Genomic DNA, 27,793 nt, shown 5'->3' with positions numbered 1-27,793 from the left:
CAAACATGTTTTCTTTTTCCACGCTGCAGAAGGGAATATTCATCCCTCCCTCCCCTACCTGCCAGCAGCCCAGCCTTCAGCTCAGGTTTGGGCATCCCCAGGTCCCCGAGACACCCCCGACACCCCCATTTTCCACGGGCAGAGCTGGTTGGGGGTTGATGTTTCCGCTCCCTGGCATGAGCGGTAAAATGAGGAGAAAAAAAAACCCAATAACCATCTTCATCTGACTCGAGAAACTTGATGTCTCGTGCGACCCAGATCTCAGTGCTTCGGTTTGGTTTTAAGCGCTGTCAAGTTGCTTGGGAAAAGAAAAAAAGCAGACATTAAGGAAAGGGGATGGTATTTTCAGAAACAAAAGTTACTGCACATAAAAAACACAACCCCTGCCACATGGGAACGTGTCAGCTCCTTTGAAATGTTTGCTTGTTTGCTTGTCTCCTGGAGCAAAAACAGCCAGGGAATTGTTCACAGCATTGCAAAATATTTAGACTGACCCAAATCCCTGCGTTTCCGCAGCTGAGGGGCTCCCGTCACCCCCCCCCCGGGCTGGGGCGGCTTGGCCAGGCACAAACCCGGGCGCAGGAGGACGCTCGGCCGAGCTCGGCTGGCGGAGCCGCTTTGTTCCTCGGTTGGTTGGTCTTGGTTTATTTTTTTTTTTCATTATAGACATCGTTAAAAAAAATAAACTTTACAATAATACATTTTTAAGTTGCTGTTGCCGCTTGAGCATTTTTTTTAAAAAACAAAGGAAAAAAAGGAAATTTAAAAAGCCACACTGTAGATGTATATGGTTATGTATATACATACATATATGTAAGTATAGCTGAATGGTATATACATACACTATATATGTATATATGAAAGAAAGAAAAGAGGAACACAGAGAGGTTTCCGACCACGGATGGGTCGGATCCCATCCCAACCCAAATTTGACTGGACGAAGATTTAAAAAAAAAAAAAATCTCCCCCCTGAAGTGACAGATTGAAAACATCGGGACAACCTCACAACGTTTGAACAGCAGTTTCTTTTCTCTTCCCTTTTAAAACTCTCGCCGACCACAGGAAAGAAAAAAAACCCAAGAACCCCAGTAACAGTGTCAAGAGCTCGAGCGAGTCCCCTCGGAGGATGCAGCAGAGCCTTCCGACAGCGCTTCCATCCCCGACGTGGAAACCTCGCTGTCCCCATGGCCAGCCCGGAGCTCCCAGGCTGATGGATCCCGCACACAACCTCTGCCAACGCTTATTTTCCCTCCCCGGTGCCGCTGGCAGCTCCGGATCCCCTGCTACAGGGCACATGGAGGGGTTCGCCACGAGCCGTGGGCTCCTGCTTTAGAAAAGTAACCCAATGCACCGTAAAAGACAAAAAAAAAAAAGGGAAAATAAAAATAGGAAGAAAGCCACCGAAGTTTCCCAGTGTGGTGAGGGTCCTCCTGCCGCCCGGCGTGCCCGGGCTCGGCATCCTCGGTGTTTCCGAGCGTTTCAGTCTCCGGCACGAGCCGGTCCTGCCCTTCCCCGTCGCCGCAGCAGGAACCGAGGCGAGGGCGAGCGTGCCGGTGGGCGCTGCTGGTGCGCGCTCAAGCGTCCCCGTCCCTCCGGCCGCTGCCTCCTCGCCCCTCTATACCACCAGCATCAGCAGGAGGATGGGCACAACGGGCAGGGTCCGGCCCGCCCAGTGTCGGCTGCCGCCTGCCTTCTGGTCCACGAAGGTCTTCTGGTCTGGCATGATGTCCGTGGTCAGCTGGGTCTGCGGGTGAGGGGACAGCAGGGTTTCACCACCACCCTTTTGGGGGAAAACCATCCACCCTTGGAAAACACCTCTTTTCGCCCTCCGGTCAGCAAAGCCAGCAGTCCCCAGCACCATGGTTATCTGGCACATCCTTCCCAAGCCATTTCCAGTGGGAAACAGCTCCCAGCCCCAGGACCCCCCTCCCTGCACTCCCCCCTGCCCCAAACGTACCTCTGAGTAGCACAGGGTCTGCTCTTTGGACTTGTTTAGCTTGGGTCCGTGCTCCTGCAGAGGAGAAAGGAGGAAGGCTCAGGGCAGGTATGTGCACCCGGGGTCGCACCCTGAGATTTGGGCTCCCCCAAACCCCCCGGGAGCTGCGGAGCCGCCCTGCAGGGACACAGGGCGATGCCCACAGCCCGGTGCACGGGGCAGTGGAAACCATGGCTCAGAGCACATGGTTGGTGGTGAAGCTTGAAGAGCTTTGCCAAAGGCGAGAAGAAAGCAAAGGAGCTCATCCCTTCTCCCCGGGCAGCTCAGGCTCTTTGCTTGGCTTGGAATCGAAGCTGTTTTCACCCCAAACAATCCAGGGGCAGGGGAAGCTGGGCTGGGGCAGCCACGCCAGCTCACCTTGCCCTGGGCCCAGCGCCATGCCAGGCTGGGGACCATGCCCTGGTCAAGGGAAGGGGATGGGCAGGACACAGATCCCTCCCTGCACCATGCCAGGTCCCCAGGCAGTGCCCAGACCCCCGAAGACCAGGGATGGTGGATCCTGCCAAGCACCTGGGTACCAACACCACATCCAGACCAAGACACATGCGCTGAGCAGGACTTTGGGCTGCCCACAGGCTGCAGCTGATCTCCTGGCTGGTGGACCCACCGAGGCATCCAGCCCAGTGTCCCCAGTCTGCAGCAGCGACCAGGCTCGGGTCCTACCTGGACAGAGGTGCAGGTGGTGATGACGCTCGTGTCGTACATGGTGTTGCTGTCGTTGATGTCATCGGGCAAGGCAGGGCTCTTCTCTGTCTTCGGCGGCAGGGTGACGGGGGGTGAGGGGTTCTTGGGGGAGAGGTTCACGTCGGTGCCATTGCCGAAGGCTTGGATGGCGTTTCCTGGGGGCAGAAGAAGTTTATGGGGGGCTGCACCCCAGCAGGGATGGGACAAGGTGAGGAGAGGGACAGCAAAGTGCCTTACGGAGACAGGGGTTTTCCGTGAAGTCTTGCAGGAACTTCTCACACTCCTCCTCCATGTTGCCACTGCCTTTGCAGGAGCACCAGGGTGAGATGGTGATGCTGGTGGTGCTGGCGTCCACGTAGTTGGGTGTCATGTCAAAGCCTGCTCCCGGGCAAGGGGGAGGAAGAAGCATGAGGGGCCATGGTGGGAAGGACCCGTCACCATCCCGCCCGCCCGGCACTCACCGATCAGCCCCGCGTAGGAGCCCAGGCACGCCTGGTAGTTGTCCCCGGGGCAGCTCGTCAGGGACTGGAAGGAAGCTTGGCAGTTGGTGTGGAAATCGGCCAGCCGGGACCTGGGTGCAAAGAGCAAGAGGGAGAGGGACGGGATTGCACCGCTGCTCCCGGCACAGAGCAACTCAGCCACAAGGAGCACGTTTTCAACACGCAAAAGGCGAGAAAAGAGGATAAATGGGATAGAGAGAGGAGATCTAAATGAGATCTACACTCAGGAGGTGCAACTTCTTGTCTCACCTCCAGTCACCCCAGCCTGCTGGAGGGTCACAGGCCAGACAGGGGTGCCTGCCCGTGGGGTACCCCACTGGGGATGAGCCCCACGCATGGGACCCTCCATCCTTTACGGCTCCCCACCTCCCCAGCCCTTCTCGACTGGCAGAGCACACCATAAACTTCACAACCTCATTTGGCCGCGCTGCTCCCGGCGTCATTACACAACGGTAAAATTTCACTGCTTGTTTTTATCTTTCCCCTGAAATGTTAAAGCTTAGAGTGCAATTAAAATGCCTGAGGTTGAGGTTTACATTTTCTTTTCTTCTTTTGCATCTGAGAAGCAAAAAAACAAACGGAAGCCTCGCAGAGACCTCAGGGGCCGAGATGTTCGTGCCCTGCCTGCCCTCCTGCCAGGCTCTGAGGGCAGAGCCAAGGCAGAGAGCAGAGCTGGGGAGAACAGCAGCAGGACCAGGAGGAATAAATACGGGACAAGAGGAGTGGTGGAGCTGGTTCCCACTCCTAACCCGATTACTGGCTTGGTTACCCCTGCTCATCTTCTCTCGCTGCCCAGCGTGGTGCATGGAAAAAGCACAGGGAGCGATGACAGCCCGGTTATTGCCAGGTGCACCGGTAATCCGGCACTGCTGGCACCAAACCCTGCTTCAGACACGTGCCTCGTCACCGGTTTTCCACGTGAGGTTCTGGGTGAACCAAATCACCGAAGTCAAAGGATAAAGCAAGGGGAAGGATGTAGAAGAGGATGGACAGATGGACCAGGTGGACAGATGGATGGGCAGCAGCTTTCCAGACTGACTCAGCCATTAAACGACCAGACACGAGGCTGAACTGTGGCCCAGGCTGGATCTCAATCACGGGGAGGAATCGCTGTGAAGCAGCCAAGTTGCTGACACTGTAGATGAGACCTTGCATTTCACAACAGAAAAGCTCCTCAGCTCTTTTTTCCCCACACTTCATATAGAAAGAAGAAGGCATACATTATTTTCCTTAGCTTCCTTTTCCTTCCTTCTTAATTAAATGTCATCTTTGTCCAACCAGAGATTGAATCATTCACGAGCACCTGCCTAAAGCCATAAAAACTGATGAAAATAAAGGGTAGAAATTGTGGGGTGTTTTTTTTTTTTAAATAGACATGATTTGTTTTCAGCAGGTTTTGATCAAATTAAATGGAGGAACAAATGAAGCGGTGATTGAATGAAGTGGAGGGGATCTGCAGCCGTACACTACACCCACCCAGCCCTTCTCATCACACCCGATTGAGTGCCCAGAGGGAGCCGGGGGGATGGCGGTACCACCACGGAGGAGCAGAGATGCTGCTGCTGAGCCCGCAGCCAGGGGACCTCTGCACTTTCACGAGCTATGTCCTGGGGAGAGGGCCGAGGAGGGAATAAAGCACAGCTGCTTGGGGCTGGACCCGAGCACCGCACGCTCCACGGGGGAATGCAGCCGCTTCCCGGAGACTTTTCCTGCTCCCAGTCATCCACGACTGGGGCTTTTTCCAAGTCATGGGGTTTCACAACCACCAATGCACCCATCTTCTGTGGAGCAACTTCTGGGGACTCCCCGGTCCCTTGGGGAGCCCAGCATCACCCCACAGCCATCTCCCCGACTGAGCTGGGGGTTGGCAAGAGCCACCCATGCACCTGGTACCTCCTCTGCGCTGCTTCCCACGGCTGGGCGTGCAGGTTGCACTTGGTTTTCTCCTGCCGATGGGCTGCCGGCGGTGTGAACTGGATTATTTTCCCACTTACACCAGCTGCCCGACCCACTTACGGCCTCCCAACAGGCTGCAAATTTCCAGGGCAAGGTCAGCCTCTTCATCTGGGTTATTCAAGCACTCCCAGCAAGAGGACAGGACTCCTGGGCATTGCCACGCTCTTCTACATGCTGGATGCTAATAAATAGCAATAACACAACCGGCACCGCCTCTACCTCCCCTTCCTCCCGCAAACAGAACTCACCCAGCCCACGTGCAGGTTATTTTGGCCAGACCCACATGTATCTTCACAGAATAGAATCTTCTTCCCTAGTGATTTAGCAAGCAGCTCGCCATGCCAGTGGTGCAGAGGGAAGCTGGGGCTCCCATCCTGCACCCATTCCTGGGGCTGATGCTCAGGTCTCAGCACGTTGTCTCCCTCGCTGGAGCTGTGCACGGAGCCTAGCACGTACAAAAAAGCTTTGCCAGGGGACTTGTGCAGTGCTCAGCCCTCCCTGCAGCCAAAACCAGACTTGGTTAAGGGGTGTTGCTGCCCATTTGCAAGGTGGGAGCAGAAGGATGAGCCTCGGGTGGGTGTTGCTGAGCAGAAAAGCTCCAGCTCCACTCCTTCCACACAATCCCCACCGCAGGAAGGTATTTGGACTCCCTCCTCCTCCCCTCCGCGGGAGATAAATAAAGTTTGCGACAGCATTTCCCCTCTCCCCAAATTAGAGGCGAAGGCACGTCAATTCCCTTAAAGAACTGTGGCAAGTTCATCACCGAGCGCCATGAAAATTTGTCACGCCGCTCCCCGGGGCCCTGCTCCTGGCTTGTAGCATCCTCTAAGGCAAATGTTATTCTTTTCATAATACATGACAAGCCAGCTGGTAATCTTTCCAGAATATCCAAGCCAGATGTCACTCTTTCCGTTGCACACAATGAGTTCGCGGTTGCTGGATGAGACTCTAACTGCCAGGAATAAACCTCACTGGAGCCGACCCATAGCTTCTCAGATTTCTGCTTTTAAGTGCCCAGGCAAAAAGGAGAGGGAGCCAAGTCCATCTTCACAGCAGCAGCAGGAGGAACCGGTGCCAAAGTGCCGGCTGGCAGCTCGAGGCAGCAGGTGGGTCTGGCCAGCCTCCGCCTGCAAGGGCCAGACCTGAGCTGGGCAGAGCTGGGCTGGCAGCTGGGCCAGCGATGGGGAAGGAGGACGGCGGCGCGGGGAGCTGCAGAGCGCAGCCTCGGCCAGCATGCTATTTTCCTGAAAGGCCTCCAAGTCAAAAAAAAAAAAAAAAAAAGAGTGAAAAAAGGATTAACAAAACTTAATTATATATATACACATATATTCTCTACCAAGCCCTCTCCAAGTGCTGGCTTTTGATATTCGATATTGGGATATATACCCATATATCCTCTACCAAACCCTCTCCAAGCTCTGGCTTTCGATATTCGATATTGGGATATATACACATATATCCTCTACCAAGCCCTCTCCAAGCACTGGCTTTCGATATTCGATATTGGGATATATACCCATATATCCTCTACCAAACCCTCTCCAAGCTCTGGCTTTTGATACTTCCAAGCTGCTTCTCGTTGAAGCATCTAGAAAACACGCTTGATTTCTGGGTGTAAAGACAAGGATGACGCCAAGGGGAGGCAGCCCCAGGGATCCGAGGGCTTTAACACCTCTCCTTCTCCCTGCCCAACCCCAGACACCTCCCAGGGACGCGGGTCCCCGCGGTGCACACGTACCCCGGTGCCTACATCCCCTGTTTCGGGGACTCTGCGCATCACGGCGGGGCCCACCCGTCAGCTCCCGGCTGCTCGCTCATCCCCGAGCAGGGACTCAGCAGCAGCTTGCCAGCGTGACACCCTCGCTCCGACATTAAAAGTTACCCACGCAGCAGAGGATTTTGTGATTGTTTTCCCCCCTACCCCCAGCCTGTTGGTGCATTGCAATTTTTTTTAAGCAGAAAAATCCCCAGAACAGATGCAAGGTGCCTAATTGGGCGCTAATTGTTCCCATCACCACGTGCCTATGAGAAGTCCAAGCCCTGCGCTGGTAATAACTCACCACCCATCAAAGCCAACGGAATCAGGCTCTTGAATATTTGATGCAGAAACTGTCTGAGATGCGGAGATTACTCAAGACATGTTTTTCACAGGCAATTTACGGGGACCAAGGCAAAATGGCTTTAACATGGCGAGCAGCTCGGAAACGCCTCTCCCCCCCTGCAGAGCCGCGGATGGGCAAGAAGCCGCGACAACACGCAAAAACACAGCAAGACGCGAAAAAACCGTGGGCCCGCTGGGCATCGTCCTCCCAACCCTCGCTCCGCCTGCTCCTGCTGCTGGAGATGAAGGCTTTCCAAGCCAGGAGATGCCGAGATCAAAAAAAATTAGCCTCAAACACCGAGAACGGTGGCCAGGTAATTCAAAGACCCCTGGGGATGGGGATCAGCTAAAGAAGTGGTGGAAGCTGGAGCAAAACTCCACTTTCCTGGATGACTCTCTACCAAAGCTAGTAAATAGTTCACAGGGGTAAAAAAAAATAAAAGATCGATGGAAATATTTGTTTTATCCAGGACAAGTTATCTGCCACCTCTGGAGGCTGGAGTCCTGGTATGAGCCAGGAGGGTTTTATCCCTGCTCTTAATGAAAATCCTATCCCTGCGGTAGCACAGCATCTCTGCCGGATGGGCACCGGTCCCTCACCAGTGGGAAAGAGGCAAAACCAGAATGAACCAGACAGAAGCAAAGAGAAATTCCCAATTAGAGTAAGCAGAGCTAAGCCAGCAAGAAGGTAAAAAAAAAAAAAAAAAAGAGGACAAAGAGACAACAGACCAACTGCTAAGTTAGGAGCCATTAATTAAGAAGTTTAGTTACCCACGTGTATTTTTAGGACACCGCATCTTGATTCATCACAGATACGAGCAGTTGAAAGACTCTTTTTTTTTTTTTATCCTCTCGCCTATGCTCAAACCCTATCATTACCCGGTAAGAGAAGGGAAGAATTAAACGCACGCATCATTTGATTTTAATTGAAGGACTGTTCTGTTTCATTGAACTGCTAACTAAGCCGAACAGGAGACTGTGTTTACATAAGCAAACCCTGAGTCAGTATAGACTTGCTGTCACATTAAGTCAATACTTATGAAGGCTCTCTATTTAATTATTCAGTGCGAAGTGACTTATTACTGTGTTAAGAGCGCGGTTAGCCTTGAGCAAGGCAGTGGCAGAGCTGAGAGATCCCTTCCAGCTGCCTTTGCACGCTGGTGCCCGGGGGAGAGGTACCGGGGGGTGCTGCCCCACCAGCCCCCTCCCTCTGTCCCCCCATACCAGTAAGCCAAAGCCACCAATCTTTGCAGCTTTGTGAATTTATGGTGGGATTCAGAGGCTTCATCCCTCAGGGTCTTACAGCCCAGCCCTGGCGCAGCCACCCACCCCAGGGACCCACCAGCCATACCCCATCCCCCTCCGGACTCGGGCATCGCTCCTCTCTGCCAGCTCCCAGAGCTCCCGTTACATCCAGGAGCGTTTTTCCCTCCTCCTCCTCCCCAGACAGCGATGTGGACAGCCGAGCTGCGCTTCCGAGCCGCTCTCATTACACGCTGTAATGAGAAAGTTGAGCTGCCGCTCCGCTGTTTATCAAGGAAACATCCATTATGGGTGACATTTTGTCTGTGCTAAACAAAGGGCGTGAAGACAGGGACGTGGGTTTAAAAAAAAAAGCATTTTGTTCCCGTGTTTGGTGTTTAATCGATACCACGCCAGCCTGGATCCGTTCCTTCCCTCGCACACAGCCCAAGCCAAGCCTCCCTCATGTGTCTTGGGCGATGAAGGCTTCTCCTCCCCAGGGCATCGCTCCTGATTTAGCTTCCCAACCCCAGCCAAAGAGAGACGGCTTCTGCCGTGCAGAAATGCACTTCAACGCAGAGACACAGGGGTCCTGCAAGGAGCTGGGCAGGATCCGGCCCCCTCCCACCCGCAAATACACTGAAAATGGGGAGAAAACTCAGGCAAACGAAGCATCACCCTTCTTTTGGATGCTGAGGAGCTACAGCCAGCAGAGGCTGGGAAATTCTTCAGCACCAGCATCACTGAAGCATATAAGACCAGATTATTTGTGTTCCTGACTTGCTGATGCAAGATGAAAAATACAGCAAACTGCAGCTGCTGAAATCAGCTCTTTTCTCCCCTTTCCTTCCCTTTCCCCTTAGCTGAGGTTGGTGTTTTGCAAAAGGTTTTTATATTCTGGGAGCTAAAACCTGTCCACTGCAATCAGACACAAAGCTCGGGGAGTTTGTCAGGCTCCTCCGCCGCGCCAGGAAAAGCTTCCTGGCACGAAAAGCTTCACAAATTGCAGCGATCTGAGCCTGATTGCTGCTGCTCCGGCGGACGGGGACCGGGCAAAGGGGCTGGGGCATCTCATGGCAGATTTCTCGCAGCCTCCCAGGCCAAGGCCATTCACGTCGCTTCATCCAGAGCAAAGCCCGGGATCTGCTCCCAGAATAACCCAGATCCCGCACCCAGGGAGGGAAGGGTTGAGCGCTTGCCCTTGCCAGGACCTGAGCCCAAGCAGGGATGCACAGGAGCTCTGGGGCCGCATCCTGGTCCCTTCACACCCTCAGCCTCTCTGTGCAGTGCAGAATGGAGGGGCTGCACAGCACCCTCCAAGCCACGGGGACCCCCGGGTGATCCGGACCCCCTGTCTGTGCCAGGATGCTGCCCGCTGGTTTAAACACCCCAGTCCAAAGCACTCAGAAACCACCACCTTCCATCGATGGTGATGGAGGAGCTGGTGGCTTTTGTCTCCCCAGCTTTGTGACCACTGATGGGACACGGGCTGCTGTTCAACGACCGCTTCACCACCAGCCCTGCGCAGCTGGAAAGCGGCAGCAGAAAGCCATGAAAACCTCCAGAATGACCACTTTCCACACAGGACCCGAGTAGAAAATTTTCTGCTGGGTGTAAGTAAATGAATTAATTTGCCCTCTCCACCGAGGAGAGGAGGCTGCTTTCGGGAAGGAAGGAACATGACCTCAGGGTGGGTTTCGTCCTTCAGGAGCAGCCCCCCACACCCAGCTCGCCACTGACCGCGGCGAGATGGCAGGAAAAAAATCTCCCCGCAAAGCCCTGTCCTGGTACCAAGGGCTTCGCCCTTCATTAGGCGTTCAGCCAGGAGGCTTAATTACGCTCGCAGCCCGCACGGGAGCATTATCTCATCTCCTGTCACCGCTGGGTTTCGGAGCAGCTTGCTGATCCGCTGGAGTTCAATGCCCTTGCCAGCCCCACGTGCTGATAAGGAGGACGAGCATCAGCCCGCGATGCCGGCCTGATACGCATAGGCACAGTGGGGAAATCCCGCAGCAGACCCCAGCCCTGCCCTGCCCGCAGGCAGGGGCTCGGGACGACGGGACACGGAGGGGTTTCATGCCTGCTTGCTCCTGGGTGGAGGCTGGTGGGCGCAGAAGCCGTGGGAAGGAGGACAAAGCCTGCACGCTCTATTTCTACACCCTCCCAGCACCTGGTGATGAGCTTGGCAGCAGCTGCCTGCCAATGCTTTGTTATTTATAAAGCCAGAGGGCCTTGGAGAGGCAGGGGAGAGAGAGAAGAGGGCCCCCCCAGCACCAGGCAGCCCTGGCTGGACCAGCAGCATCTCAAGGAGAGGTCCTGGAGCCACGCACCACAGTTTGTGGCTCCCTGCGTTGGGTGCAGCCCTGTCTGCACAGCAGCTCCAAGCCCGCGGCAGGACCCTCTGCATCCCTGCTGAATGAGACCCCCTTGCTCCAAGCCAAACCCACCCCAAACACGTGGCACCTCCACATAGCTTAAAACCCTGCGACGATGCACCAACAGCAGCTGCTGGAGGAGTCTGTCAACAGCCTGGACTTCATCCAGCTCCTGAGCCCGGGCTTTGCAGGCTCCGTAGGTGCTCTCGTCCTGGAGCAGCTGGGAAACGCCAGGAATGTGCACGGAGAAGGAGACGAAGCTATGGGAGAAGGGGCTCAGCCAGCAGGCGAGGCCATGCCCAGCTCTGTGCTGGGAAACTGGACCAGCAGCGATGGGAGCTGCGACTCCCTGCCCGTGCCTGGGGCAGCGCCGGGGTGGACGGACTCACGACCACCGGACAGTCAGGCAGCTGATGTCCAGCAGACAGAGCAGCAGGCTCCTGCTGACGATGGTTTTCCTTGCCCAGCTCTCCTCCACATCCTTGGCCCACGGGCCAGGGGGTGCGATGCCCACACATCCCTCAGGCACACTGTGCTGGGCTACTCCTCCATCCCTGGGGATGACGTGCTGGCAGGAGACCTCCAGATGGAGATGGAGGCGGGGGGGGAACAGCAGCAATGACCACAAAGCACAGCCTGCATGCACGTGCCCACTCCCAGGGAAAGCACAGTGCTCACACAGCCCCTGCTAGAAGGCTCTGCCAGAGCCCTCCCCATCCCCAAAGCCAGGGAGAAAAAAGCCAGACCCTCTCTCACTTGCAAGGCAACATCAGCAGAGAAATATTCTTATTTTTTCCCCCCTCTCAGCTCAGGTGCTGGGCACGGCTCACCCCAGTAGGTCACTGCCTGGAAACTGCTTTGTGGTTGCAAACACAAGGAGGGCAAGTGAGCTGCTGGAGCGCGGCAGCATCGCCGAGCGTCCCTGGGTACGGGCTCCCCGCCGCAGGCTCTGCACCCGCCTCACGCCCAGTGCCGCAGCCTGGGCGATGGAACTGCTTCTAACAGGGGCTTCGGAGCAAACCCACCTGCCTGAGCCTGGGGAACGCTCCCAGAGACCCCCAGGAACGGCTGCAGGAGGGGAGAGGGTGGGACGGGACCTTCTGCAAGCCCAGATCTGAGGATTGCATCCATGCACAGCCCCGCAGCACCAACATCAGAGAAGAGCTGAGAGGCAAAACCCTGCAAACCAATGCCCAAATAAATGCCCGACTTGAGAGCTTCGCAGAGCGAGAGCCACCAGCCCGGGACAGCTCTCCCCAGCCGGGCATCGTCCCCGCTGCTGCCGGAAAAACGCATTTCCAGCTGGGAGCAAGCGGCCAAAGCAGCTGCCACACGCTTCCCCCTTCGCTGCTTCTTTCCGGTAGAATCTCATTTCACACAGGAACGGGCTGATAATTAACGCTCGGCAGCTCCGTGGCCTCCCCGGTGCCCCCCACCGCGCTGCCAACGCGGGTTATTGCCCTCCGCAGCGTTTCACGTCTGAGCAGGCAGCAGCCCTGGCATCTTTTATTCCTAGACGCTGGCTTATTGTATTACTTTTTGACAAAAAGCCACATTCCCACGTTTCAAACACATCCGCTTGCAGCCAGAGGAGGACCTGAAGCTGTATTATTTATTTATTTCGCCACCAGGCTCAGGGAAACTCCATCACCTTGATGGCAAAAGAACCTTCTCCTCGAAGGGAACACGCTCTTCACGAGGCTGATCCAGCCCCTGGGGGGTGACGGAAGGTTTTTTGCCGTATGAATAACGAGTTTCATCACGGAACAAAAGCCTGATCTCCCGACTTCGCTCCACGGAGGGGAAAACAGCGGATTTCACCAGCCGGGAAGGTTCTCTGGGGATGCTGAAGGTGCCCCCGCTGCCGCCGTGCCTTCTGCCCCACCACCCCTTGCTCAGCCTGGGGAGACGGAGCAGCCCCATGGGGGGAGCAGAGCCGGCACAGTCCCCGGGGACTCAGCTCCACCGACCACAGCAGAAAGGCAGCTCCGTCCCCGCTGCTCTGGTTCTGCCCCACATCTCCACCCCACCGCGAGCGCTGCCGGAGGGCCCTGCCCCACCGCAGCCCCCCGGGCCGAACGCAGGGAAGGGCAAGGCTGTGGTTTTGCGCTGGTTCAGAGCAGGTCAGAGCTCGGTGGGGAAGCTTGGCTGGCAGCTTGCAAGCCCCACGGGTTCACCCCACAGCAAGGGAGACGGAATTCACGGCCACACCTCAGCCTCTCCCCGTTAGCAGCCAAAAACCATCAGCTCTGCCCCGTTCCACGCACAGAATACAGCTGGTACTGGAGGAGACCCAGCCAGCAAGTGCCACACAGCATTGGGAAGGCGCAACCCATAAAACCTGGAATAGGTCCATATCACAGAACCACAGAATGGTGGGGGTTGGAAGGGCCCTCTGTGGGCCATCTAGCCCAACCCCCCGCCGAAGCAGGGTCACCTACAGCAGGCAGCAACAAGAGCGCACTGCAAGCCCGACCACGGCCCCACACCAAGCCTCCAGATCTCCCCCCGGCACCGGGAAGGGCTGGGAGCAGCCCCCGGCGCAGCCCTTACCGGCAGAGGTGATCCGTCCGGCACGCGTTGCGCAGATCCAGGCAGTTGGGCTTCTCCTTGTCCTCGTAGGAGCAGGAGGGGACGATGGTTTGCCGCCGGCGCTCGGCGCAAGCCTGGTCCTTACAGGAGCAGAAGAGGAGACGGTAGGTGTACTCGCTGGGGACGCGGTCGAAGAACTGGCGCAGAGCCTTGTGGCATTTCCTCCGGCTGCAGTGCTCGGTGGCCGAGATCTCCTTGCTGCAGGTGGAGATGTAGCCGGAGCGCAGGCGCTTGCAGTTGTCGTTCAGGTTGCAGGCTTTGGCCGCGTCAAGGCAGTGGTTGCTTTTGGAGTTGGTGGCGGGGTCCATTCCTGCCCGGAGAGCAAGAGGGAGAAGGGGTGAGCATGGTACCGAAGGAGGGGGAGATCACAGCATCACAGAATATTTGGGGTTGGAAGGGACCTCTGTGGGTCACCCAGCCCAACCCCCTGCCGAAGCAGGGTCACCCAGAGCAGGCTGCACAGCACCGCGTCCAGGCGGGGCTGGAATATCTCCAGAGAAGGAGACTCCACAGCCTCCCTGGGCAGCCTGGGCCAGGGCTCCATCACCCTCAGAGGGAAGAAGTTCTTCCTCGGGTTCAGCTGGAGCTTCCTCTGCTTCAGTTTGTGCCCGTTGCCCCTTGTCCTGTCGCTGGGCACCACTGGAAAGAGTCTGGCCCCGTCCTCCTGACCCCCACCCTGCAGATATTTGTAAGCATATATTAGGCCCCCTAATATGATGATGCTACAGGGAAGGGGGCTGGCACTGGTGTCACCCCTGGCATCTCTGTCAGTGGGGAGGGGGCTGGGTGCACCCCTGTGCTCCCCCCCCGCTTCACCTCCATCCCCCTGCACAGTTTGGAGGTCCTTCTCCAGCACAGAAAGGGTCAACGCGCACGGATTGCAGCGGGGGGACCCGGTCAAGCAGCCTGCAGTGCATAATTCATGCCTTGAATTTGCAATATTTTTCTTTCTTCTCAATTATTCAAAGAATAATTATTAATTATTCAGCCTGCTCCAAAGCAGAACAACCTGCTGAGCTGCACAGGGCTCCCCAGCCCCCGCATCCTCTCCTGGGGCTCCCCAAAAAACTGGGTGACCCCCAGCCAGACCTCCCCAGGACTGAGCACTGCCCAGGCAGGGACGATGGTGACAAGGGACCAGCCCCCCGCCCCGGGAACCCCAGCCATCAGCAAATAAAGCAAACAGGGAGAACGCAGACCAAGCCAAACCCCCGTACCAGAACCAACGCTGAATTTTCTTTTTTTGTCAAAATGACGGATGGCCCTCGGCAGCCCAGGTGCTATTTTAGAAGCCACCTGACTGCGCCAGCCACCGCGTCCCTCGTTTCCTCCCCTCTGCAGCCCAGCCAAGCCCGTGGACTCCTCCGCTGTCTCCAAGCTTCTGCTGGCAAAGACAAACGGCAGCACTGTGGAGGGTTTCCTAACAGGCGTATTTGTAGGGCCCTGCTAATTAGCAAACAGCAATCAGCTGCCCAGGCGAGCATCGTCCCCACCTCCCTCTGCCTTCCCCAGCTGCCCCGGGGCCACCCAGCACCCCAGCAGCATTTTGGGGCATCGTCTGCAGCCCGGGTCCCAACTGTGTCTCGTTTTCCCACAGTCTTATCCAACTTGATGTGAGCCTCCAAGCCGAGAGCCACCAGCATGACGCTGCTTCATTAACAGGTCCCAATTAAGAGGTGAAGCTGGAAGCTCCCCCCGTGCCTTGCCTCCAAGAGCCTCCAAGCCGGGAGCCACCAGCATGCCGCTGCCTCATTAACAGGTCCCAATTAAGAGGTGAAGCTGGAAGCTCCCCCAGCGCCATGCCATGCAAACCTGACCCACATCCCGCTGCCCTGGGGGGATGTTTGCAGCTCCCGGGGGTCTCGGTGCCACCGGTCCTGACCCACGCCGTGCCAACTGTGGGGTCCCGCCTCGCCAGCCCCCTTCACCTGGGGCCAGCACCCCCCAGCTGGGTGAACAGGGCTGGTGAGACCCCTCGAGACCCCCAAGCCACCGGAAAAAAGCTGTTCAGAGAGAGCCCTCAAAATGCCAAACGTGTCATCCCAGTGACGAACACCCCCCGTGGAGACCCACCGGGGATGGGGGAGTTCGATAAAGCGTACGTAAAGTGAATAATTCTTATGATGTATGATTTATGAGTGGGTCTGCCTTGAAAAATAGCGCAAGAGGCAAGAAGGTGGCCCAAGCTAAGAGAGACGTTGGAGCTGACGGACGGTCGGAGCGTGAACCGGCGCTGCGCTGGGCGGGGATCCTCCTCCCTGCTCCGCACCGAGCCCTGTTCGGAATAAAACCCGGGAGAAAGGAGGCGAAGCCCAGTCCTCTGGGGCTTCGCTCCCTCCCCAGGGACGGGACAGGGCAGAAACTGCCACTTCACGGCAGGAACCCCCCAGCCCGCGTGACGCTACCGGGTCCTTCCAGCCCAGGGCTGAGGATGGAGACAGCTCACGACACTGATATCAGAGGAGCAGAAGGGGAAAAAGACGCTTGAAGAGGCTGGGGGACACATGGCTGTCCTCCCTCCTCGCCCAGCACAGCTCCCGGTTTTGGGGGGGCTGCAGCCAGCGCTCTGAGCCCCGCGAGCGGTTCCGAGCCGGCACAAGCGTGGGATCTGTGCGCAGCGCCGGCGTCTTGTCTAATCCTGGGGAGCATCGCTGCTGCCCTGCCCGAGACCCGCCGGACCCGGATGCATTTTAATCGAGCCGATCCTTGAAGGCGCGAGGTTTCTGGGGACCTCATTAATCAGGCACAAGAATGAAAATTTCATGAGGCGAGAAGGAAACGGGGGCTGAGAAGCCGGGGAGGGGACCGCGCTGGGAGACCTGGTGCCACCAGCTGTCCCCTCGGCTGGCTCTGCCTGGCCTCGCAGGGCACGATGGGATCAGGGGCAGAGGAGGAGGAGGAGGGCGATGGGGAAGGCAGCGCTGCCGCTAGCCCACTCCGTGCCGTGCAGCGCGGGCTGAGTCCGGGGCGCGGACGCCCACCCACCTCTCGGGTGCTGCTGCCCCGTGTTGGTGCCCACACGGGCAGAAACCCAGCGTGGGGAGGGTTTCCCAGCTGGAGCCTCTTCCCTCTCCCCCGCAGGCTGTGCTTTCCGCAGGGACAGGCTCCGGCACCCCTCGGCACCGCGGAGCATCCTCACCCCGGTCCCGGCAGGCTGCCCAGCGAGGGCACGAGCAACGCGAGCGCAGCAGCGTGCGTGGCCGCTCTCCTCGCTCACGCAGCTCCTGCTTTCCGGAAAGGTACGGTAATCCCACTGCCATCCCCACAGGCAATTAGCAGCGCTCTGCCTCCGCCTCGTTATTCAGAAACAACCCCAACAGCTCGTTTGCTTCCATCCCTTGGGCTCCAGGTTGGGGCTGGGGGTCCCGGGGGTCAGTTGCTCGCCGCTCCCACCGCTCCAGCCCCGTGCAAGAAGGGGTGGAAGAAGCGTCGAGGCCACCCAGACCACCACGCCACACCCCCGGAGCACAACAACGGCCAATTCCCCCCTCTCTCCCGCCCCAAAATTGCCAGCCAGGCTTCTTTCTCCTCTTGCTTCACTTTTATGAATAAATCAACCCATGAGCGTTTAATCCCCCACTCCAGACACTTTGCTTTTCATACTTTCCAGCAGCTAAAATATTTCCCTGACGCTAATGTAATCCAAAAAGGCGGGCGGGAGACGGGAGGGGGTGGCATCGTCAGCCCGAACCGGCGCTGAGCTCCCCGGAGGGAGCCTGGCAAATTCGCTTCGGGAGCTAAAACCCGGTGAGCGCCGACAGCAGCGAGGGGCCGCGGGGTCACAGCCCTTCTCCGAGGCGTCCCCAGGTGAGCTGGGGTGGCTGCGGGCAGGGCTGCACGGCCCGGGGAGGGGGCACAGCATCGCTGTGGGGTCCCCGGGGTGCCACCACCCTCCGCCCATGTGCACCCCGCAAAGTCTGGGGATGCAGGGACCCCCAGAACCCACGGCAGCTGGGGAAAGGGTGAAGGGGAGAAAGAGCAAGGAGAAGCCAAGGATTTGTGACCTAATTTGAAAAGGGGGGGGCGGTGACAGAACCCAGGGTTGTCATGGAAATCGATGGCAAAAAATGTTCCTGAGGGTGATGGTGGAGCTTGGGGTCCCGAGAGGAGGATGTGGAGGCAGCGGGATGCTCCGAAGGGCTCGGCCTCCTTCTCCGAGCAGCATCCCATAGCTGGGGGTCCCAGGGAGGGACAGCAACCAGGGTACCTCCAGCTTCCCCACAGACAGGGTGTCCCAAATCTTCCAGCAGACAAACCACTTTCCGTGGGGCGACGGACGGGCAGTGGGGGGGTCTGGTCCCCCCCGGAGCCCCGGCTGCTCCGCTCCCCTGCCTCACGCCGCAGCACTTGGCTGGGCGAGGGGACACATCCTCAAGCCAAACGAGGGGGCTGCAGGCTCTCCAGCCCACCTCAGCCGTCTGACCCAAGCCCATGGTTGGAGGCAGCTGAGTCCAAAAGGTAAAAACCGAAATCACAGCCTGGGGGGAAGTGGGAAGCCCGAGGAGGAGGTGGCTGCCCGTGGCTCTGCCATCACCGCCGAGCAGGGACTCAGCGCAAGCCCCTGCCTCAGCCGGGGCTCACCCGCTCCCAGCAACGTCTGAAGGTCTGAAACAGGGAGGATCTGCCCCAAAATGCATCAGAGCCGGGAACCAGCCGCTGTATCGCTCCCCTCCATCAGGCTTCAGCATCCCGGCCGGCGGCGGGGGGCCACGTGTCACCCCCGACTGATGCTCGAGGCAGCGGGTCTGGGGCGGTGGGAGAGGCGACGGGCAGGAGAGTGGCTGGGGGAGCAAAGCACCAGCCCACGGGGGAAGGAGCTGCGGGTTTTCCTCGCCAGGGAGCTCGGCAGCGGGTCTACCTTCCCGGGCAAGGGAAGATAAAACAGCAGAAGTATGGTCCTTTTATTACCTGAGAAAATTGAAGCAAGTCTGAATATATCAGAGAGACGAGAGGTGACCGGCTCGTAGGGGGAAGCTTCATAAAATTCTTCTCCTAGAGTGGGAGGGAGGAAAGAGAAGGGGGAGAAAAAGCGAATTAAAAACCGCAGTGAATAACCTCAACCACCGAGGCTACGGCTGGGCGCGGGCACCCCCCCGGCATGCTAATCTGCAATTTGGGGAGGGAAAACCAAAATGGATTTAAATCACTGCCTGGCAACGAAAGGAAAAGCCCATTTTGGACCAACTCCGCGTCACCCTTGCCGGCTGGGAGCTTGTGGCCGGGCGGGCAGGTCCGTGCTGCTGCCTGCAGCTGCCTGACGGCTGGGTCCCGCCGCAGGCTCCGCTCCTTGTGCAAGCCGGGTTTGGCAGCGGCTGCGTTCACGCTGACCTCGAGGGTTGGGGGAATTCAGATCCGAAAGGTCAATGTTTCACGAGCACATCCGCAGAGTCCGGGCCAGCTGCAAGCTGGAAGTTTGAGGGTCTGTGCTCAACGCCGGATTATTTTGTTGTTGCAAGAAAAGCATTTGCCTAAAAAAACACTGAACGTTGTTTTCTGCTCTGCTCTGCCCCTGCTGCACTTTGGGAAGGAGGAAATAATTCAGCGGGGGAATGCAGACCCTCGTCATTGGAGCAGCAGAGCATCCCCACCGCTGACCCACCCATGCCGCGCTCCCGGGGCTCAGCCAGCGCAATCCACCCTTTCCAGAGGGAGCCTGAGCAGGGGCCGTCGGTCCCCAGGCCGGGAGCAAAGCCCCTCTCTCCCATCTCTGATTTCAGTGCCAACCCACGTGCTCCTGCTGCCGGCCCTTCGCGTGTCTCCAGAAGATGCTGATTTCAGGAGGACCGGCCACGGGTCTCGGGAGAGGAAACTCCTCAAACCCCAGCAACCACAAGAAAAAAAAAAATAAAAAAAAAAAAATATATATATATATAAATAAAAATCAATGGCTGGACTTTGAAAGCCCCAGTCAGAGGCTGACCAGCAGCCCCGAGCATCGATCGGTGCCCGGCAGCCCTCGCGGCAGGATCCCTGCCCGCTGCGGGTGCCCTCGCGGCGGGTGAGCCCGGGCTGCCCGGGGATGGACCCCAACAGCCCGGACCACTCCAGCCCACGCCGGCTCCACCCAGTTCTTCCCAGCCCAAGGCGGCAGCGTTTATCCCGTGTAATTATGGAACCCCTTGAAACCAGCTCGTTAAGAGGCGGGGAGCGCTGCGGGAGGGCTCACTCCAAGCCCAGCAGCTCCTCGGCGCCTTTCCTTGGGAATCTGGGAGGGCAGAGCTGGGGGGCCAGCCGGGGAGACCCCGGCGGGACGCCACGTCGGGCTGTCTCCAGCAGCTGCGGGGTTTCAGGCCATCACCCCACGCCTGGCCTTGCCACCCACCTCGGGGCGACGCGACGCGGGGCCGAGGGCAGCTCCCGCCGCCGTTCGTCAGCGGGAAGGCAACTCGCTCCGGGCAGCCCGCAAAGACCCCCGCTCCGGGCCGAGCCCCTTCCCCTCGCCGGGTTTCCCAGCGCCCCGATGACAAACAGCACCTTTATCAAAGTGCATTTCGGAAGCGCTGTAACCTCCCGGCAGATTGCTTTGCCAACGCGATAAATAATTAAATCCTAGCTGAACCCTGCTGCTTGCTAGGAAAATTAGCGAGCATTAAAAGGGCAGTGGACTTCTCCTGAGCTCACCCAGATGCAATTAACCTCCAGGAATGAGGTTGGAGTGAAAACAATCCTCCTTAATGGCAGGGACCGCTAGCTCCCGCAGCCGAGGGGCTGGACCGGAGGCCACCGGACACAGCATCTTTGCTAAAAGGCAGAAGGTCGGGGTCTACCTTGGGTTCCTCATAGCTTTCACGCTCACTGGTTTATGCACGTTAAAGATATGAGCTGCTGGATCTCCCCAAAGCTTCTGCTTCTCCTGAAGTCACGGTAAAAATCATTTCTCTTCCCACCTCCTCCTCCAGGTACAGGTCCTGGAGTACCATCAAGCAGTAAAGCATCCTTCATTCATGGTTGCAAAGCCCTCTGAAATTGCTGAATGAAGGCTTTTAATGAGGGGTAGAGAACAATTAAGCAGTAATTCCTGCTCTGGGCTGTTATTTGGGCTCGCCGGTCCCTGCGCTGACCCAGATTCGAAGGCAATTTCACCCAGGGCACTGTGTGCTCAGGTACAGCTGCCCCCATCCTCGCTGCTGCCACCGAAGCCCTCCCAGCACCACCAGCACCTCCACTGGCTTCCACCTCAGGGGCTCTGGTACAGGTGGCTTTGCACAAGCTGAAGCTGGACTGAAGGGCTTCCACGTGCAGGTAAGTCCACTGAAGGGATCTACGCTGTTAAACTGGCGCTGGCTCTGCTCCTCTGCAGCCTGGGGCCAGCCGGGCGCTGGCAGAGCTGCACAGGGGTGGCAGGAGGGGGCAGAGCCCACCGACAGCAAAGCAAACCCCACCGGCACCGGCACCAGCCCCAGCTGAGCCCCTCACAGCCAGTTCCTTCCTCTGTGCCCAGTAAAGTGCCCCTCTGCAGCCCGGGACCAGCGGCACCAGTCGCTGGGGCAGCCCCAGCCCCCGTGATGCTCCCGCAGAGGGGCGAGGGGCGGTGGGTGAAGCCCGCTGCCTCCAGGCAGGGGATAATCCTGCTTGCAACGAACAAACCAGCCCCCGGGGCTAGCAAAATCCAATTCCAATTACCTGCACTGCTCCAGCCTCTGATTTAATCCTTCACCCAGCTGCAATCATGGCAGGCTCCGGTGCATCGCCCCTCTGCCAGGCGAGACCCCAGCGAGCCCTCCCCGCTGCTCCCCAGCCCACAGACCCCACCAGAGCAAGGGCTAAAGGGGGGCTGGGGGGGGCAGCCACAGCCTCTGCACCCCGAGAGAGCCCCACGGCTGGTGTCGAGGTGCAAAGCCATGCCCCAGCCTTCCTTCCCTCTGCACCCCACGGGCACATCCCCTCGTCTGGGGCAGGCAGGAGCGAGGGAGCGCGGCTGGGGGGGACCCCTGCCCAGGATTGAAGGTGCCCAGCCAACCGGGCACGACGGCTGTCACGACAGCAACCAGCTCTTGCTGCGAACGCAGCCTGTTTCTCCCTTGCTCCGCACCCACGCTGGGCAGACCAGCTCTCAGCATCCTCCGAGCAAGCAGCGACCGCCCGCCTCGCCTGGGGTGCCCACGCAGCCCAGGGCACCACTCAGCCCACTTCCACCAGAGCAGCCCTCAGAGCTTCCCACCCTCAAGGTGGGTCAGGACCACGCGTCTCCTCCCTCACCCTCCCACCCCAATGCCATCCCGCGAGCCCTGCCCCGTACCTTCGGTCAGCCCGAGGTGTATACTCCAGTAGATCTGAAGGCACTGAAGCTCCTTCTTCATCCCTCGCTTGCAACGGCAGTCGTAGAGGGGGCTCTCCTGCAGCACCTCCAGGGCCGCCTGGCACTCCTTGTTGGCCAGCATGGTGTTCCTGTCGCGGCCGGCCAGGCACTGCCGCAGCGTGCGGTACCGGGAGCTGCAGCTGGGCTCGGCCGCGCACAGCTCGTTGGCTCGCACGCAGTCCACGGGCACCCGCCAGCCATGGGGGTCCTGCCCCGGCGGGGACGGGGGGCCGGCCAGCGAGCGGAGGATCTCATCTGGGCGAGGGGCAGGGGAAGGAGAGACGAGGGCAGAGAGAGGTGAGGGAGGGCGACCAGGCGGGGCGAACCCCTTGCATCCCCTCCCCGGGACCCCACATATCAGCCCGTGCCCCAGCCACAGTCCCCAACTGGTCCCAGCATCACAGCCGCCTTCGGGCTGCTCTGGAGAGGGAGAGCATCCTTCCACCGCGCCTAAGCCAAGCCCGGACGTGTCCCCGGCCACAACCCCACCGGGAGCTGCCAAAAATGGCAAAATTCAGCCGATGGCCTGAAAAAGCAGGCGGGATGTCACAGGGCACCCCGGCAGCAGTGCCGTGCCCCACGGCGCGGAGTGGGGAAGGTGGAGGGTTAACCCAACGCCTCGGCTCCACGTGATGCCGCGGGACTCTCTGTTTCTTATTAAAACCAAACAAACAGGCAAATAAACCAACACGGCGCGTTTCCAGCCCCGGTGCTCGGGGACACGAACCTCCACGCACGGCCCCTCCAGAGTCAAGGGAAGCAGCGAGCGCATCCAAACTCTCTGCGCACGGCGCCGTTCGGTTTTTATTCCGCTGTTCATCATTTTCAGGCCTGCCGCGGGGTTTTCAGGGCATCTGAGTCATGGGTTTTTGAGCACTGGGGCTTGGCAGGGCTGCAGAACGGCTGCAGCTCAGGACAAACTCTTCCCTCCAGGAACAAGCTCTCACGTGCCTCCACGCTGGCTGCCTCTTGGGGTGGCAAGCGTCCATCCCGCCCGGCTCCTGCCCATGCACGGCCACAGCTCGGCCCCCGCCTTGGCAAGCCCTCCCCTTCCCTCCTGGCGCGCCCTCAGCTCTCACCATCATTCTGTCATTTCTTTTATTTGAAATAAATTCTTGCCAAGTCAACCCCAAGCAAGGCCACCGGCTCATCCCATCACGGGTGCACGGGGAAGGGGGACAGGCGGTCCCCCCCCATGCCTGCACCAGCCGAGCGATGGGGACTGGGTGGGGAGGACCCCCTGCCATTCCTGACTCCCCCCCCCCATCTGCCAGCTCGCAGGGAGAGCCCTGGAGCAGGCAAGGACGGACGTGATGGGACCTGGAAGGCATCGTCAGCCACCCCAGAGGGTGCTGCGAGGGGACACCCCACTTCACGCACCCACTGCTGACCCTGCACCCTGGGGAGCAGCTGCCCCTTCCCCTGCTCCCACCGGCGAGGACGGATGGGCACAGCAACCCTCCGCACCCAGCCCCTTGCCAACCCGTGGCTGCCCGGCTGGGTATGGCAGGGGGACAGTGACACCTACAGGCATGTGACAAGGGCCACCCGTGTCCCCCCACCCGCCAGGACACGCGGGCAGCTCCCACGCTTGGTGGGCACTCAGCCCCAGCAGCCGCTTCCCCCACGCAGGCAGCTGCCTGCGGGCAGGGCTCGTCCCCTGCCACCATCCTGGGGTGGGCAGCCATCCCCTGCCACCACCCTGGGGTGGGCACAAGTCCCCTGCCACCATCCTGGGGTGGGAACCCATCCCCTGTAACCATCCTGGGGTGGGCACAAGTCCCCTGCCATCACCCTGGGGTGGGCAGCCACCCCCTGCCACCACCCTGGGATGGGCACAAGTCCTCTGCCACCACCCTGGGGTGGGCACAAGTCCTCTGCCACCATCCTGGGGTGGGAACCATCCCCTGCCACCATCCTGGGGTGGACACAAGTCCTCTGCCACCACCCTGGGGTGGGCACAAGTCCCCTGCCACCATCCTGGGGTGGGAACCCATCCCCTGTAACCATCCTGGGGTGGACACAAGTCCTCTGCCACCATCCTGGGGTGGACACAAGTCCCCTGCCACCACCCTGGGGTGGACAGCCACCCCGTGCCCACCATCCTGGGGTGGGCACCCATCCCCTGCCTGCTGCAGACCCCGGAACCAGCGGCCACGCACGCCGCTGCCCACTCGCCGTGCCAGGACACGCTCCTCGGGCCACGGGGAGAGGAGAGGGGATGCTCGGGGCTGGGACGGCTCTGCGGGAGGGACGGGGCAGTGCCGGGGGCGAACGAGTGGGACGGGCGGCAGCCCTGGGTGGAAACATGTCAGCTGCCAAGCCACAGGTCCCATCCTCATGGTGTTCGGCTGATGCCACCAAACAAACGCCGTTGGGTTCGGAGAGGTCCGGAGGGGGTCTGGATAACCAGGAGCAGGTGCAGAGCCCCCACACCCACGTTAGATCCAATTCTGGGTGGCAGACGTCCCTTGGGAAGGCCCTCCTCGGCCTTTCAGGATTATATTCCACACGGGAGGCAGGCAGGATCCATGAGCGGTGGAGCCACACTCCTGATCGGTGGAGGAGAAACAGGCATCCCCAGATGCTCCTCGGGGCCGAAACGCCAGCTCTTCACGATGCGACGGACGCTGCTTTGGTGCTTTGAGTAGAAAGGGGCCAGCTCTGCACCTCTCCATGCTGGGAAACCCCAGCCCGCAGCACCCAGGGCAGCCCCCGGGGACAACCTGCTCCTGCTGCGCCCGTTGGCCCGGGGACAAGGTGCTCCTGGGCATGGAGAGCCATCCCACCGCTCCACCACTTGCCGCTCCTCCTCGGCCACGCTTGCCCAGCCCAGCTGCAGATCTCCCCGAGCCCTCCGCCCCGAGCAAGCCCAGGTCGCAGCTCCATTTCAGTCTTCTCCAGCCGACGCCGCGAAGCCTCTTCCAGAAGCAGCATCCGAAGCGTCTCCTCCGGTCCCCTCGCCGGCTCCGTGGGTCTCCCAGGCAGGAGCGGCGGTGCTGGCAGGGCAGGGAGCCAGCCTTGCCCTGACGCAAAAGGCGCTGGACCACGCGGAGCATCCTCGAGAGGGTCCCCAGCATCCCGGTGCCGGGGCGGGCGCTCGCTCGTGCCGGGATGGGAAGCCCCAACAGTAAATCCACCCAGCGGGGAGCCGGCAGGGGAGCTGGCCCCGGTCTCCCGGCTTTTCCACCCTTCTTCCGTGGCCTCGTGGAGAGCAGGGGGCCGCGTGCCCCCTCGGGTGCCCGCAGCACCCCGCACCGCGTCCGAGCCGGGAGTGCCAGCAGAGCCCTGCACAGAGCCGGGGCAGGAAGGGCAGCAGCAGCCCCTCCCCACGGCCCGCAGCCCCCACGGGGCAGCTCGGTGCCCCCGAATCCGGCAGCGCGCTCAACCGGGTCGGGTTTGTTATCCCGGGGGGGCTGCTCTCCCCCCGGCTCCCGGCGCTGCCAAGCCGGGTAGAGCTCTGCAGACCCCCGCAGAGGCACGGGGTGGGGAGATGGGGTGGAGGGGCAGGCTGAGAGGGGTTTTTTTTTTTCCCCCCTACCCAAAAGCAACCGCCTCGCAGACACACGCTGGCTAAACTCGTATCAATAAAACATCTGCAGAGAATTTAAACCCAATCCTCAGCAGCCTCCGGGGTGTCGGAGCGCAGCAAGGATTTGCAGGCAGATGCAGAAGCCTCCGACTGCCAGCCGGCAAACCACGCCATGGCCCGCTTTTCTCTCGCTTTTCTCTCGCTTTTCTCTCGCTTTTCTCTTGCTTTTCTCTCGCTTTTCTCTTCCTTTTCTCTCGCTTTTCTCTCACTTTTCTCTCGCTCCCACAGCTTCCCCCGGCAGCACCAGGCTCTGCTGCCCTATTTCTAGCTGTAGTACACGCTTCTTTTTCCAGGTCCTGCCAGGGACCTTTGGACACAGGCAGCCTTAGAGGTAAATATTTATCCTCACAACTCGACTCCGAAAAAAAAAAAATATAAAATTGTGGAGGAACGTGCAGCCTGGCGGCCCGGCCGCTGTGGCAGCGATCGCTTTATCCCAAGCGAAGGGCTTTTTTGGCTCGTCGGAAAGAAGAGCCCAGATGTGAGCAGCCGGGCTTCCTCCACGCCGGTCCCCGCTCTCCCGGGCTCATCACCACGAGGCCACATCGTGGGGGGCTGCTTCGGAAAGCAGCGGGATGAGCCCCCCCCGGGCACCCCATCCCTAACGCTCAGTCTGGGGGGGTACGGCTTCCCGGTGTTTGGGGTGTCACAGCTCTTCTGGCTGGGGGGGGACAGCCCCCTTGCCCCCCTGCACCCACAAAACCTTCGGAGCACCCAGCAAAGCGGGCAGAGGGTCTTGCTTTCACGCCACCCCCCCTGCCAGGGTGAATGAATGGGTCTGGATGCCTGAGGTGGGGCACCCAGGAGGTCCGTGTCCCCCCGAACCCCACTCGCGAGACGCCCAGCAGCGAGTCAGACATGCGTACGCAGGGCCAGTGGCCAGCCCCCCCCCCCCCTAGCACTGAGGAGCCCTCCCAGACGTCTCCCCACTTGTGCCCCCCACCTTGCCCCCCCGAGCATCCCTCCTTGCTCCCTCCAGCTCAGAAGGCAGGGCTCGTGCCCCCCAGCCCCGACGCTCCCCGACACGCTCTGCCGCTGGCAGGTCATGGGGAAGGTCACCCCAATTTGGGGCTCAGCCCCCCAGCGCTGGCACGGCCAGCCAGGATTCGTGCTGGGGGGGCAGGGGAGGGGACGAGCCCATCACCCCCGTTTCATCCAGGGAGCAGAGCCCTCCTCGGGGACCCCGAGCACCCCGCGCCCGGTGGTCCCTCTGCCCCGCGGGATGCTCCGGAGGGAGGTTTGCTCTGCCAGCTTCCAAGCCTCCCTCGGCAGCCGCCTGTCCCTTCTCCCCGTCCTCGCAGGCAGGGTGACATTCCCGGGCGAGCTCAGCGGAGTTTTTTTTTGGGTGCTCATCACCGCAGCGCGCCGGGGATCGCTCGCACGCACGCAGGCACCCGCCGAGGGTCACGGCGTCCGGGGCGCGACGCGGCACACGGCTGAGACACCATCCCGCGTGCCCCCCGGCCTCGCAGGGTGGAAACAAACGGACCCTTCCTCATCCTCTCCCTTCTCACCCCAGGCCCACCACGATCCCCGACTTCCCCACCGCCCCGGTCTCCGTGGGAGGCTGCCCCGGGAAGGCGAAGCTTTGCTCCTGGCAGAGGCAGAGCTCCGGAATAACTCGCCCGCGAGCGAAGGCGACGCGCGAGCCCTGCGACAGCGGGGACAGCGGATCCCCACGCGGGCACCCACGCCAGCAGCTCAACTTTCCCAACCGGTTCTCCACGCCGAGTCCCCAGGCACGGGGGGGGTGGGTGGGGGGTGAGGGAGGGGGTAGATACCCTCCGAAATGCCGATCCACGCAGGCTGGCGAGGAGGGAGGGGATGGAAGGCGAAGAGGGCTTCGCCGCTCGCTGATCGTGCCCGCTCCCTCGGATCGCGATGGGGGGGGGGGGGGGGGGCTGCCCCGATGGGGGGGTGGGGTTGTATGTGCCCCCCCCCACGTTTTAAGTTTGATAGTGAATAGGAAAATAAAGTTGCCCCACGCTAAAATCCTTCCCCGTCTCCTGCCGCAGACCGAGCCCCCAGCCGTGCCCCCCCCCCCCCCGGAGCAGCGCTGGACCCCCCTCTCCAGCCCCCGCAGCCCCTCACCCGGGGGGGGAGGGGAACCTGCCACCTCCCCCCCCCCCGCCGGGGCCACTCACCTACGAAGAGGACGATGCAGAAGGCGTTTGCCAAGATCATGTTAGGAAATCCACGCGTCCCTCCACGTGTGCGAAAAATGAACCAAAAATAATAAAAAAAGGGAAAAAAAAAAAGAAAAAAGAAGGGGAACAAAAAGGATAAAAATAAGAAGAGTAATTCCCAGTGCGGCCAGGTAGATCCCAGATCGGAGGGTGGTGGGGTGCAGGGGGGGGGTCGGGGGGGCCCTCAGCCGCTGCGCCGGGCAGCGCGGGTCGCCGCCTCCCGCATCCCCCCGCCCGGGCTCCGCGCTCGGCCGGGCTCCCGGCGGCTTC

General features: G+C 60.0%; 1 protein-coding gene across 1 annotated transcript; it reads right to left on the bottom strand.

Moving 5' to 3' along the window:
* Positions 1–38: 38 nt before the first annotated feature.
* On the bottom strand, positions 39–27,793 carry GFRA2 (GDNF family receptor alpha 2). The gene is made up of 9 exons (XM_075444603.1): positions 27,482–27,793; positions 21,686–22,000; positions 18,355–18,438; positions 13,408–13,756; positions 3,142–3,251; positions 2,918–3,058; positions 2,660–2,835; positions 1,958–2,011; positions 39–1,744 (listed from the first exon to the last, which is right to left on the bottom strand). Exons 1-9 carry the CDS (start codon positions 27,519–27,521, stop codon positions 1,616–1,618), a joined length of 1,398 nt encoding a protein of 465 aa, XP_075300718.1. The 5' UTR covers positions 27,522–27,793; the 3' UTR covers positions 39–1,615.

Source organism: Opisthocomus hoazin, chromosome 28, assembly GCF_030867145.1.
Source record: "Opisthocomus hoazin isolate bOpiHoa1 chromosome 28, bOpiHoa1.hap1, whole genome shotgun sequence".
In the NCBI taxonomy this organism is placed as follows: domain Eukaryota; kingdom Metazoa; phylum Chordata; class Aves; order Opisthocomiformes; family Opisthocomidae; genus Opisthocomus; species Opisthocomus hoazin.
This window is presented reverse-complemented; position numbering and strand designations above follow the sequence as displayed.